Source organism: Diceros bicornis, chromosome 32, assembly GCF_020826845.1.
Source record: "Diceros bicornis minor isolate mBicDic1 chromosome 32, mDicBic1.mat.cur, whole genome shotgun sequence".
NCBI classification, from domain to species: domain Eukaryota; kingdom Metazoa; phylum Chordata; class Mammalia; order Perissodactyla; family Rhinocerotidae; genus Diceros; species Diceros bicornis.
In genome coordinates, this window is record NC_080771.1 from 25926563 (window position 1) to 25941305 (window position 14743).

Below are 14743 nucleotides of genomic sequence, written 5' to 3' on the forward strand. Positions count from 1 at the left end.
CAAACGCAAGAAAACTTTTAAATATGGGGACTACTGATTAACACTGGAGGAGACTAGGGGAAGTAAGCTGAGATTTTTGTGGAAGAAAAAAAGAACTGAGCTCTTACAGTTAGCATTTTCCCCATACGCTTAGAAACAAAATATAGTGTTCTCAGTCAGGACCAGCCATTTTCACCAAGAAAATGGTGATTTCCCAAAATCACCTCACAGAATCAATCTGTCCAGAAAAAGCGTTCCAAGAATATATACGTCAGATATTTTTGACTTTTTAAAGTCACTCTACTTGGAGAACATGTTCTATTGAGGATAGCCTCAAATTTACTGGCATTGTTTCTTCCTAGAATTCTCAGGGGGAAAAAAAAATCCATGTTTCTTCTCACTTTCTGAAGATATGAAAGCTGGAATACAGAAAAACCCAAGGACAAAAGAACTGGGCCCAAGATTTTTAAGACTAAATTGCTTCTTAAACTATTCTGACTTCAAGTGAATCATCTAATATGTAAAATTATTTTTTCCCTTTTTATAAACTACAATTTGCTTTTTGCTTCAATGCCCAGGAAGACAGAAACACCAAAGAGAATAAAAGACTTCTATGAAAGATTCCCTTATCTGAGTTAAATAACTGATCAGAATTTTCATAATTTTTGGTGGGAGTGTAATTCAGTACCACGCCTATGGAAGGTAACTTTCTAATATTTATAAAAAAATTTTTTTACTACATATAACCCCAGATCAACCAATTCTACTTCTACAGATTTGATTTACAAATATACTTCTACACGTATACAAAGACATATACAGAGAATATTCACCGCAGTCCTGTTTGTTGCGGCAAAGATGAGGTATAATCTAAATGTCTCTCAATAAGGGAATGCTTCAATAAAGTAAGGTTTATCCATATAACATAATACTATAGAGTCACTGAAAAGATTAAGGTATAGCTAAATGTACTGCCACTGTACCATCTCTAACAAGTGAGATAATGAAAGTGAGAAACAATATGCAGAGGATGCTACTGTTTATATATTTTTTTAAAGAGAGTAGGAAATATATACATACATGCTTGTACATACACAGAATATTTCTGGTAACATAGTTCTTCTGAACAAAGCAACAAGGGCAAGGGACAGGGTACACATTTTTATAGTAACTGAGCCCTTCATTTTAACCACGTGTACATATTATCTATTAAATTTTTTTAAATTAAAGCTCAAAAACATTTTAAAGCTTGCCAGAGACCAAGAATTGAACACTAAAACGACACCAAATGTTTCGCTTGAAGAGAAAAAGGTAAGAAACCCTGATAGTAAGAAATCTATCATCAGACCGATCTCAGCAATCAGGATGGTTGTGACAACACCCCCTGACTTCTAAGGGCCTTGAGGGCAGCATCACCTGGCCGGAATGCTCTGAGCCTTTCTTTTTTTCCCTTTGGTTTTCTGTGTCTGCTCTTCACCATCCACTTCATCTTCCTTCACTAATTCATTTACATCATCTTCACTATACTCTCCACCTGGAATCACATAATAGGGTGGTCAGACAGGCAGGAATAAAGATTTTCACATCAAGATGAGACATTTTCATTATGAATAAAGGTTTTCACATCAAGATGAGACATCTTCATCATGAAAAAAGTCTAGTACTTTCCTCTATTCTTCCTTCACCTAACTAAATTATCACTTCCTTAGCAAAGTCTTCTCTGTCTCTGAAGAGTAGGTTAAGTTCCTGAATTCTAGGCTTCCCTGGCAGTCTATGTTTTCCACCATAATTAATTCCCCTTATACTTAATGTTTGCAATTTCTGCTATGTTCTACACACCATGAGGTCATGGATCCTGTTTGTCTTTGGATTTATTCAGTGAATGAATAAAAATTCCAATACTACTACTGTACTTTGCAAAGAAGAAACTGATGTTCCCACCTCATCTTGGATATCTTTCAAAAGGAAGCAAAAGATACCTTGTCTTGTGAATAAAAGATTTAGAAAGAGGCCTACAGACGTCCAGTTAGACATAGCAGAAAGAACAAACAAATCTATTTCCCATCCTCAGACACTGAAATTCAAGGGTCCCCAACAAAAGAATGTTGCCTGGATGCCCAGTCTGACCACACTCTGTGGGCACCAGTCAATAAATCCTGAACACATGGAGAATCAACTAACTTTTTTCTTTTTTACTTCATATAAACTTTTTTTTTTTCTTTTTTTTTGTGAGGGAGATCAGCCCTGAGCTAACATTCATGCCAATCCTCCTCTTTTTGCTGAGGAAGACCGGCTCTGAGCTAACACCTATTGCCAATCCTCCTCCTTTTTTCCCCCCAAAGCCCCAGCAGACAGCTGTATGTCATAGTTGCACATCCTTCTAGTTGCTGTATGTGGGACGCAGCCTCAGCATGGCCGGAGAGGCGGTGCGTCCGTGTGCGCCCGGGATCTGAACCAGGGCCGCCAGCAGCGGAGCGCGCGCACTCAACCGCTAAGCCACGGGGCCGGCCCCCCAGCTTCATATAAACTTTTATTCGAAGTATATCACACATACCAAAAAGCACACAAATCTAATCACAGCTCAATGAAATTACACAAAGTGAACACACTTGTATAACCAGGACCCAGGTCAAGAAGCAGAACACAACCAGCATTCTAGAAGGCCCCTTGTGCCCCCTTCCAGTCACTAGCTACTGCACCCATCCCAAAGGTAACCACTATCCTGACTTTTAATGCATAAATTAGTTTTGCCTGTTTTTTAGCCTTAAATAAACAGAAGGCTTCAGCGTGTACTTTTTTGTGTCTGGCTTCTTTCACTCAACATTCTGGTTGTGCAAGTCACCCATATTGTTGCAATTAGCTGTAGTTTATTCATTCTCATCCCAAAATAGTAATTCATTGTATGACTATAGCACAATTTATCTATCCATTCTTCTGCTGATGGACGTTTAGGTTGTTTCCAGTTTGGGTCATTACAAACAGTGCTGTTTTGAATATTCCTGTACATACAATCAGTTTTTAAATATTTCACTCACAACGAACCGGGGACCACCAAACACTTGAGGAAAGCCTCTAATATGAAAGGCAAGACTGAAAACAAGCAGCAAGGAATTCAGAAGAAAGAGAATTTGGGGGAGAAAAGAAAATAAAAACTTAAAAAAAAAACCCAAACTCTTGAAAACTACAAATATGATAGCAGAGATTAGGAAAAAAGAAAAACAAAGATGCTGAGAAGCAGCCAGCCATGTGAAAATCCGGAGAATAAGTATTCGAGGCTGAGAGAACAGTAAATATAAGGGTTATAAAACAGAAAGAAGCTTGGTATCCATACACCAAGGATAAGTAAAAAGTGTTTCATGAAGAGAGGAGTGAGTTCCAGGTTAAGAAGGCAGTTTGAACACACAAGTAATTTTGCTTCCTCCTGAAACCCAGTAAAATCACTACAGCAAAAGAACTTTTAAGACATAAACCACAATGGTGGGTAGTTAGCTGCACTGTACATGTTTATATTTGCAAAAGGCAATACTGGAAGGATAAATAAAACAGTAATGGAAATAGCTATCTATAAGGGTCAGTGTAGAACAGGGTGGAGTAGGGAGAAGTGGAAGCAAGAGTTCTGTGTTTATCTTTCTATAGAATTTTGAAAACCCTTTAAATTAAGAACAGTTTGAATAAATAAATAAACATAACTGTATGCTCAAATAATAACATAACCCACAAAGAAAGGATTTATTCCAAGGACTTTAGAAATACAGTTTTTTGACTGTACATCCTTAGCAAGACACATTCTAAAGACAAAAAAAGTTCTATTCTTTGTAGTAACATCAATGTTGGTATTCTGAAACTATTTCCTTTACATTATAGGTTAAAGCAAGTAAGTAATTATGTTAATCATGTAAGGAAACCAGATCTTCAGAATAAGACAAATGACACACAATTATAAAATCAGAGAAATTAAGTGAAAACAAATGTTAAAACTGAATTAAAAATATCAATATGATCTCCAACTCTCTTTAAAGATATTTTCTAGTCTGTTCACTGAAATAGCACAGAACCAATGTCACTCTAGTAGCAACAAGCATTTCTTTAAAGTTCAGATCACATTCTTTGATATGATTCATCACTAAAAGGGCTCCCTGAAAAAAACCCAGCTAATCTCAGGTCTGAGGGAAGGAAAGCTTTACAAGGTTAAATTGGGACATTTTGCTGTGGCTGAAAGCAGGGAAGTTATTAACAATAATGGGTCAAAAAAAAAAAAAAAAAAAGAATAATGGGTCACGTTAAAAGGACATATGATTCAGCTTGAAAGAAGTCCTAGTAGCCAAAAGTGATGACTTGAGCATTAAAAACAATAACTGTTAGCGGACTAAAACACATTGAATGGATAAAAATCTGTGAACCCTTTATAACACTCAGGAAAAAGAAAAAAGGAAGAAAAAATAATTTGTACCATTTTAGGCTACTATTAAAATTACTCCCCATTTTGAAAATTGGTAATTAAGGGAAATGAATTAAACATTTATCCTGCCCCAATTGATGAGGAAAAGCTATACTTTACAGAAGAACATCAACTAATAAATGTGGAAGAACCAAGAATTATAAAAACATCACTTCTCACACTCTGATAGTAGTAATTTAGGCAAGGATTATCAAGTAATGTTAAACAAAACAAAACAAAACTTAAGTTTTAACCATTAAGTATACTGCCACACAGAATACTTTCCAGTTCCAAAACAATTACACGATAAAGGCTTCAGATTATCATCTTGATCCAGTAGTCACAACTACAGAAACCAATCAGTTATCATGTGTCTTCTGATGTTATGTATTATGAAACACACAAGTCATCTATAATGTGTTCTAGCCAAAAAATATTTTATTTGAACCCAATTTACAGAAAATGCAAGGGACAAAGGAACAACCTAAAACAATACCATGAGGGAGCAACCAAACAAATCCAGAAGGTGAGACATTCTGCAGGACATACAGCCTGATCTCTTAAGCAAATCAATGTCATTAGAGAAAGGGGAGTGTGCTAGATTATAATACATTTAAGAGATGGAACAGCTAGATTATATATATGTGTAGTCCTGAACTCAATTGTGATTTGGAAAAATAAGCTATAACTATTTTTGGATCAATTGGAAAAATCTGAATATGGCTTGTATATTAGATGAGTTGTAAGTTTACTGAAATGGATAGGGAGAGACTGTTCATTGAAAAGAGTAGATTACAAAGTAACACGAAAAAGTATGATTTCAGGTTGGGGAAAAATACAGATATCTACACCCAGGTGTAGAGAAAGATCAGAGTGGGTATTCACTAAAGGATTAATACTGATAATCTCTGGTTGGTAGGAATGTAATGATTCTCTTTTTTATGTTTAATTGTCTGCATTTTCTAATTTTCTACAAAGCTCATGCACTACTTTTGTAATAATATAGTTATTTTTCATCATAAAAATGGGCAAATGTTACATACAGTTCAGAGAAGGAGATGTACATGGCTCTGGATGTTAAACATGTAAAAAGATGCTCAATCTCATTGATAAGAGATAAGCAAATTTCACATTACACAAAACAAGCAAAAAAAAAAAAGATCAAATTCCATGCAGTCACTATGAGAAAAAAAAAAGAATAAGCAGCAGAATAACATCCCTATAGACAATGAAGCACAAAATGAACAAATCGTGTCCAAAGACTCAGAGCTTACATCACGTTTTTAGTCCTCCATGCTTAAATATGAGCCAGACAACTAAGAATCACAGAACATCTGAAAAGGCGTCTAACATAATAAAGCCCAAACAAACATACAGGTGAATAAAATCACCTTGGAGGAAACAGACTGTTTCCTCGTTTTATGAGGCTAGCATTATTTGATACTAAAACCAGACAAGGAAATTATAAGAAAACTGCAGTCCAACATCCCTCATAAACACAGATGCAAAAATCCTCAAAAAAATATTAGCAAACCAAACTCAGCAATGTGTAAAAAGAACAATACATCATGACCAAGTGATTTTTATCCCAGAAATAAAAGGCTGCTCAAAATTTAAAAATCAATCACTGTAATTCACCACATTAACAGACAAAAGAAGAAAAACCACACATAATCAATAGATGGAGAAAAAGCATTTGACAAAATTCACCTCTCAGCAAATCAGGAATTACAGGGAACTTCTTTAACCTGATAAAAGGCATCTGTGAGAGGCAGTATATGCAGAGGGCCAGAGTTCAAATAGCAGCTCAGCTACTATCTAGCTGGGTGACTCTGGGTGCCTCAGTTTCTTCATGTGTAAAATGGAGAGTACAATACCACATATCTGGTAGCGTCAGGTGATTGAATTAGTAATGAGTTAGTCAAATAAAGTGCTTAAAACACACGCACACAAGAGGCATCTGTGAAAAACCTATAGCTAACATTATACTAAATGGTGAAACATTGATGCTTTCCCCTTAAAATTGGGCACAAGGCGAGGATGTCCACTCTTCACCACTCCTATTCAATACCATACTGGAAGTCATATCAAGTACAATAAGGCAAGCAAAAGAAATAAAAGGTTTATCTATTGAAAAAGAAGAAATAAAACTGTTACTATCCACAGACAACATGATCTATGTTTTTTGGGGGGATGGCTGGGAGTAGCCTTGAAACTGTTAATTCTGGCAGTGGTTACATAACTAAGCATTTGTCAAAACTCACAGAACAGTACACTGAAAAGAGTGAAATTTACTGTATTTAAGTTGAAATTTAAAAAATTTTAAGTATTATTAATATCCACAGAGCAAGACATACTGCACCTATGAAACAAAAACTTGATGCTATAAAAAAGAAATATTCAAAGAACAAGTTATTCAAAATTAAAAATATGAAAGGAGAAAAAAACTCAATACAAGAGATGGAAGATAACATATTGAAAATTTCCCATAAAGTGGAAAAAAGTCAAAGGGTTAGAAAACAAGAAAGAATAAAAATTAGAGGACCAGTTCAGCAGGTCTAATACAAGATTCAATATACGCATAATGAGGATTCCAGAAAAATAAAACAGAAAATGAAGAAAATTGTCCAAAAAAAAAAAAAAAGTCCCAGAAGGCCCAGCACAATGGATGAAAAGAGACTCATACTAAGGTATATCATTGCGAAATATCAGAAAATATCAGGAACAAAGAGATTTTATCAGCTTTCAGAGACAAACAGATTTCACATAAATGAACACAAATCAGGAATAGAACAGGCTTCTTAATAGAAACACTGGAAGCTAGAAAGTAACGGAGCAAAACTTTTAAAATCTGGATGGAAAATTATTACTACAGAACCTAGAATTATTATTATACAACACAGAATTCTATACAAATTATCAAGCATGCCTGAGGGTCACATGTTAGACATTCAAAGTCTCAGAAAAATGTTTCTACCACGCATCCTTCCTCAAGAAGTTATCTGAGGATTTACTCTCATTTTGGTGGACTGCACCAAGAAAGAAGACAACATGGGACCCAAGAAACAGGGAATCCAACAAAGAAGGAAGATACAGGAAACACCCACAGTGGTGATGATGATGGAAGATCCTAGGTTTAAAACTGGTACAATCAGGCCAAACCGGAGCAGCTCAGAAGGCAAAGATGGACTTCAAGATGAAAGTGAAAGATTACCTAAAGAATCTAAGTATCTTGGGAGGTGATTTAGACAATTCTGAGAGTTTAGGGTCAAATGAGTGGTAAGTATATAAACTAAGCAACAACAATAAAATGGCAATCATCAACTCCGGAGAAAACAAGTGGTGCAGGAAGAGCAATCGCAGTATATATATCACGTGGTTCAGCGGTGAACATGGGGTTCACACAGTCATTAGGAAAAAGTAAACACTGAACACTGATCTAGCCAAAACTGGACATAGGAACAATGGCAGGCTGGGAAGTTGGAGAGGGCCTGAAGGTGGAAGGGTGTGTGTGCTGGCGGGGAATGAGGTAAGTGGGTATTAAAATAAAGACATACTACGCATGGGTTAAGTCAACAGACAACGGAAATACCAATTTTTTTTAAAAGTGGAAAAATTTTGCTGCTGGGGAGGACCCATAGGGATGAGGGATGAAGGGAACTACCTGGTTTCAAAACAAGCCTTTTAGAAATATTTGACTATTTTTAAGTATGTGCATGCATAACTTTGATGAAAATGAAAGCAAGTTTTCAAATGATCACTCTGGCCGTTTCCGTTAAGACCCGTGTTGGTGGACAAGAACGGAATCAAGGAAACCAGCTGGGAACCTATGGCGAATCCTAGTAAAGGATAATGGTAGTTCAGCAGCAGTGAGATTGGCGCGAAACTGATTTTACACGTGGACACAACAGAACTTATTGATCGGTTGGACCAAAAGAAAGTAAGGATAACTCCTCGGGTGTTTTTGCTTTTTACCTGAACGATTGTATGGGTAGATACTTTCAACGAGATGGCAAGTCTGGGGAAAGGCGCAAGATGGAGGAAGGGATAGGTTTGGGTGACAAGATTTTGGCCTCGCTTGGTTTGAGATGCCAATACATGAAAATAAAAAAGTTCTGAGAAGATGGTAATAGGTATACACGTTGCAAAGAAGCAAAAGACATCATCACGTGAACTTTCTAACAACCAGACCCCTTTTAAGGGCACGAAGTGGTCAGATCCATCTTAGACGTGATGCTAGCTCGCCATTCCCTGGGGACTGAAGGTCTGCCGATAACTTCCAACGCCCAGACTGCCTTTCAGAAGATTTCAGCGTCGGTGTGGTTAGGGGACCACCGACCACGGCGAGAGGCCGGGCTGTGTCCACGTGCCGGTTCCCGCGCTCCGGGAGGGGGCGGAGGCCGAAGCCAGACCGCCCGGAGCGGACGCACGAGACGTCACCGTGCACACCACCCGGGCCACGGAAACGGCGCGGGCAGGCGGGCGCCGGTACGGGGGGTACGGGGCCTACGGGGTCTCCGGGACCTGCGGGGCCGAAACTGTGGAGACCCGCGCCGCCGCACGCCAGGCCGAGCGCGCCTCACGTGAGCGCGGGGCGGGGCCAGCCGCCTCCCGTCTCACACGGAATCGCTCACCCGACGGCACGTAGTCCTCGTCCTCCTCCGAGGTGGAGAAGTCTTCAGAGTCGAATTCCTCCATGTCGTTGCCGCGCGGGGTCGGCCGAACCACAGAACCGAAGCGGGTGCCCCCAACTGCAAAGGTCTAGAGAGAGACCATTGGGGGGCGGCAGCGGCTGGGGCGGCCCCGCAGGGTGTACACATGCGCAGAGGTACTACGTAATCGAAACGCGACATTTCCGGGCCAATGCCTCGGGCCTGAAGCTACTGTGGCCGATGACGGACATGGGCTCTGTGCTGAAGCGGTGCATGCTGGAACTTGTAGTCTTCAGCGCTACCAAGCCGCTTAGCTTTAGTGAATGTGCTTAAACAATTACCAAAAAAAAACAAAATTGTCTCTGGGAATACAGTTGACCCTCATTATTCACGGGTTGGTATTTTCGAATTCGCTTACTTGCTAAAATTTATTGTAACCCCAAAATCGGTATTCGCGGTGCTTTCTGGGGTTATTCGCGGACATGCGCAAAAGGTGAAAATTTGAGTCATTCAGCGTGCGTTGTACCAGCTGAGGTTGAACAGGGCAGACGATCCGCTTTATTGCTTCAACTTTAATATTGTAAATAAGTGTCATTTTCGCAGTCTATACAGTGCCACGTTTTTTGCATTTTTGTGGGGTTTCTTTGGTGATTTCGCTGTTTAAAATGACCGCCAAGTGTAGTGCTGAAGTGCTGCCTAGTGTTCCTAAGCGCAAGAAGGCTGTGATGTGCCTTATGGAGAAAATACGTGTGTTAGATAAGCTTCGTTCAGGCATGAGTTGTAGTGCTGTTGGCCGTGAGTTCAATGTTAATGAATCAACCATCCGGTACATCAAGAAAAAGGAAAAGGAAATTCGCAGATCTGTACGCGAGGCTGCTCCGGAAAGTGCTAAAGTAACGTCTATAGTGCGTGAGGAAGCTATGGAAAAGATGGAGAAGCGGCTAAATTTGTGGATTCATGAGATGACAACCGATCAAAAAGGTGTGGTGGACAGCATTGTTGTGAGGCTGAAAGCCAAAGAAATTTATGGTCACGTTACCCGGGGTCAGAAAAATGTTAAACCCTTCTCGGCTAGTGCCGGCTGGCTTGCGCGTTTCAAAAAGCGATATGGTGTGAAAAATGTTAAACTTGCAAGTGAGGCAAGTTCTGCAGATCAGGAGGCCGCGGAAGAATTTAAAAAACACTTGTTAAGTGTTATAGAGGAAAAGGGATACGTGGCAGAGCAGGTTTTCAACGCCGACGAGACTGGCTTATTTTACAAGGACGTTGGCAAACGAACCTATGTAACGCAAATGGCCTCCGAAGCCCCTGGCTTTAAGTCATTCCAAGACTATGCAACCTTGCTATTGTGCGCCAATGCCAAGGGCGACTTTAAGTGCAAACCTCTAATGGTCTACAGAGCCCAAAATCCACAAGCGCTTAAAGGGAAAAGCGTGAACCATATGCCAGTCCATTGGAGGTGGAACAAAAAAGCGTGGATGACGTCCGACTGGCTCCACAACTGCTTCATACCAGAAGTCGAATGCTATCTCCAGGGCAGAAACCTTGCCTTCAAGGTTTTATTAATTTTGGATAATGCCCCAGTCCATTGCTGTGAAGAACTCAAAAATGCCCACCCCGACGTAGAAGTTCTTTTCCTGCCTCCGAACACTACGTCTCTCATTCAACCCCTGGATCTGGGCATAATAAAAGCGTTCAAGGCTCACTATACCAGGGAGCTTTATAGCAAGGCTTTGGAGGCCCTCAAGGCCAACAAGGACACCACCATGATGGATTATTGGAAGTCAGTCACTATACGCAACGTTATTGATTATGTTGGCACAGCCTGGGATAGCATCAAGCAGGCTACTATCAATAACTGTTGGAAAAGTGTTTGGCCAGACTGTGTGGAAAATTTCGAAGGCTTTGAAAGTGTTACAGAAAGTATAAAGAACAGTGTCAAAAACATAATGCACATCGCATGGCAAATAAGTGGAGAAGGCTTTGACGACATGAAAGAAGATGACGTGGAGGAAATTTTGGCAGAGAAGACAGTAGAACCCACCAATGAAGACCTGGACGAGATGGCAAAACACGGCATTCGAGTCAGCAATGACGAAGACGGGGATGAAAGTCAGCCTAAGACTCCAAGAATTGTCCCTCTTACAGTGGCCAAAATATCAGAATGGAATTCTGCCTTGGAAAAAATTTTCAATGATATGGAAGAGTGTGACCCTATGCTTGATCGCAGCCTCAAATTTAAGCGGCTAACCTCCACTGCGTTTGCCCCTTATGCCGAGATGCTTAGAGATTTGAGGCAAAAAGCCAAGCAAACAAGGCTGACCCAATTTTTCCAGCCAGTTTGGGAGGGAAAATTGCTGGCTCCATCAACAAGTCATGAGAGCCAAACTCCTAAAGTTGAACTGCCAGATGCCGACATGCCATCTGCGGAGTAAGTTCCACCCACCCCTCTCTTGGTTTTCCTGGGGCAAGCCAAGGTTGAGAGATTTAACCACACTATACACTGCCATCACACATCCTGCAGCTCCATCAACAGTAAGATTTTAGTTAATGTTTTTATAAAACTTTAAACACTTAATCTTTAATTTTTTCAGGACTTTATTTGCATTACTGTACAGTATAGAGTATGTGTTCACGGTACTGTGTTTATTGTATGTGCATATTGTATAATATGTTATACTGTGTGTTTACTGTACATACTATATATGGGTACTCTGTGTGTATGACTGAGGGAAAGAAAGTAGCACAATCTCAGTATTGTAGAGTAGGTTACACAGAAATGCTGTCACTGAAATTTTGTTTCCTTATAAAGAAATACTGCATGTAATTATTTGTAAGAAAGATCCATTAAGTAAGTTGTCTTTGAACAGAAATGCACATAAAACAAGGTTATATACTGATCAGTTGACAAAGATGTTGTGAACAGAGACTCACGTAACTACTGTGAACAACAAGAATTGACTGTAGAGTTCAGACATCATCCACTTGAATCCTTCCTTCAAGTTAATCCATATGGAAGTAAAACCATATATAATCTTTATCAGATTAAAAATTTTTGTTTAATTATAATCAAATTATGGGAGGCAGTAACCAGAAGCAAATGCAGATGAGACATCGACAACTAACATCCTATTTGTTCACGTTTAGGGTTTTTTCAGCTGATAATTGCTCCTTATTGACATTCTGGACTAGACTGGGTCGGTGTCACCCAGTCCTAGAGTTATCTAAATCAAGAAATAGAGGAAACATGTCTGTGATTAAAAGGACATTACAGTGGCTCTATGCCAGCAAACTTTTTAAAACAGCATGATTGAAACATAATTCACACATCATAAAATTTACCCATTGATTCAATAGTTTTGGTATATTCACAGACTTGTGCAACCATCACCACAATCAGTTTTGGAACATTTCATCACTCCAGAAAAAAAGCCCTTACCCCTCAGTAGTCACTCCCCATTTCTCCCCAGTCCCCAGCCTCTGCGAGGCGAATCTTTCTGTTTCTATTGATTTGCCTGTTCTGGACATTTCATATAAATGGAATTATACAGTATTTGGTCTTTTGTGACTGTCTTCTTTCACTTAGCACGTTTTCAAAGTCCATTTCTCTTAGGTACATGCCTGTGGAATTGCTTGATTGTATAGCAACTCTGTGCTTTACCTTTTGAGGAACTGCCAAATTGTTTTCCAAAGCGGCTGCACCATTTTGTGTTCTTGCCAGCAATGTGTGAAGGTTCCAGTTTCTCCACACCCTTGCCAACACTATGTCTTTTTGATTATAGCCATCCTAGTGGGCGTGAAGTGGCATTTCATTGTAGTTTTGATCCGCATTTCCCTGATGACTAATGATGCTGAGCATCTTTTCATGTCTTTATATTTGGAGAAATGTCTATTCAAATCCTTTGCCATTTTTTTTGTTTGTTTGTGAGGAAGATTGGCCCTGAGCTAACAACTGTTGTTAATCCTCCTCTTTTTTCCTGAGGAAGATTGGCCCTAGGCTAACATCCGTGCCCATCTTCCTCTACTTTATGTGGGACGCCTGTCACAGCATGGCTTGACAAGCAGTGCATCGGTCCGTGCCCAGGATCTGAACCTGTGAACCCCGGGCCGCCAGAAGTGGAGCACGCAAACTTAACCACTACGCCACTGGGCTGGCCCATTTGCCCATTTTTAATTTGGGTAATTTGTGCCCAATTGAGTTGTAAGAGTTCTTTATATATTGTAAATACCAGTCTCATAAAATATATGACTTGAAAATATTTCCTCATATTCTGTGGGGTATGTTTCACTTTCTTGGTGGTGGCCTTGGAGGCATAAAAATTTTTAATTTCAGTGAAGTCCAATTTTATCTATTTTTGTCTCTTGTCCCTTGTGCTTTTGGGATTGTATCTAAGAAAGCTTTGACTAACCCAAGATCACAAAAGTTACTCCTGTGTTCTTCTAAGAGTTTTATACTAGTTTTAGTTCTTACATTTAGGTGTATGATCCATTTCAGGAGATCTTTCTTATGGGAGAATAGAAAAATAGATGTGAAATTAGGACCCAGTATTTGGGAGTTTACCATTCTCAGCCTCATTTTCCTTGTACAGCGTAAAAGGACCCTGCAGTGACAAACCGAGATGTAGCCTTTTGCCCCATCACGGGGGGCTGTATGGGGGGAAAAGGATACATTGGCGTTCTCCAGCTGACTCTCTCCTCCAGTGTCATCTCATTTCTCTCAGTCTCCTCTTCATAGCTCATTAGCACTCCATGCATTTGTTCAAATTCACAAAGTTTCCAACCACTTTAAGGGTAACCAGGAGAGGAACTATTTTCTATTATGTCAAGTAGTTTAGGAAAGAGGTAAAAAATTGGTTTGCAGGTCAACAAATCCAACTCTAAGACATGCAACGTTTGACCTGAAAAGCATTTTACATGAATTTAAGCTAGTTGCCAGCACTTAAAAATTGAGATTTCAAATAATCTAGATTTCCAACTTCCCTTGAAAAGCTGGAGACTCTGGCAACTCTGGGCTCATAATCCCACAAAGTAGAAATAGGCTGGACTGGGCAATGGCTTTAGACAGGGCTCTCCAGTTGGCCACAGTACAAATCTCCCCAAATCCCTACAAAATTCCTAGTTTACTATTACTGTGGTGTCTTAGCAATAATTTATGGGGTCCTCTCTGCCAAACTCCGCACCTTTAGCCACTCATCCGCCATAGTCTCTTTTCACTGTCTAATCTTGGGTTATCCCCTTTTTGAAAATTGAAAGAAAAGTTCCTCCTTTGTTGGGTCCTGGATACATACGATCTTGGGGACTTCTGGCTGAACTCTGCATGTATCTTTCTGGGGTGCTAAAAACGTTCTGTATCTTGATCTAAGTGGTAGTCACATAAGTGTATAAAAATGTAAAAATTCATCAAGCTATACATTTAAGATTTGTGCACTTTACTGAATATCATACCTCAATAAAAAAAAAATTCGAGTCCCCTGACACTGTATGTCTGTCTGCAATGTCTGGAACAGCAGCAGTGATCTTGTGACCATGGGGTAACCTACCCAAATTGGACAATCCAATTTGCTGAAAATTGCAGAGCAGAAAAAAATTTATGATGTCACAGAGTATTAAACCAACCTTGGAGCCTCTCTTCATGTGGACTTACTATTGAAATAATAAATTTTTTCACACACTA

General features: G+C 39.5%; 3 protein-coding genes across 3 annotated transcripts in view; 1 reads left to right on the forward strand and 2 right to left on the reverse strand.

The window, feature by feature from the left end:
• The window catches only part of CFDP1 (craniofacial development protein 1), a 125582-nt gene extending 116380 nt beyond the window's left edge, over positions 1-9202 (reverse strand). Inside the window, exons 1-2 of the mRNA XM_058528300.1 lie at positions 9052-9202; positions 1396-1513 (exon numbers count right to left, since the gene is read on the reverse strand). Of these exons, the coding sequence (XP_058384283.1) occupies positions 1396-1513; positions 9052-9115 (182 nt within the window). The 5' untranslated portion in view covers positions 9116-9202. The remainder of the gene's footprint in view (positions 1-1395; positions 1514-9051) is intronic.
• The window catches only part of TMEM231 (transmembrane protein 231), a 231719-nt gene that overhangs the window by 157732 nt on the left and 59244 nt on the right, over positions 1-14743 (reverse strand). The window lies entirely within an intron of this gene.
• LOC131395952 (tigger transposable element-derived protein 1) lies at positions 9843-11504 on the forward strand. The gene has a single exon (XM_058527718.1). The coding sequence runs from the start codon at positions 9843-9845 to the stop codon at positions 11502-11504; it is 1662 nt and encodes a 553-aa protein (XP_058383701.1).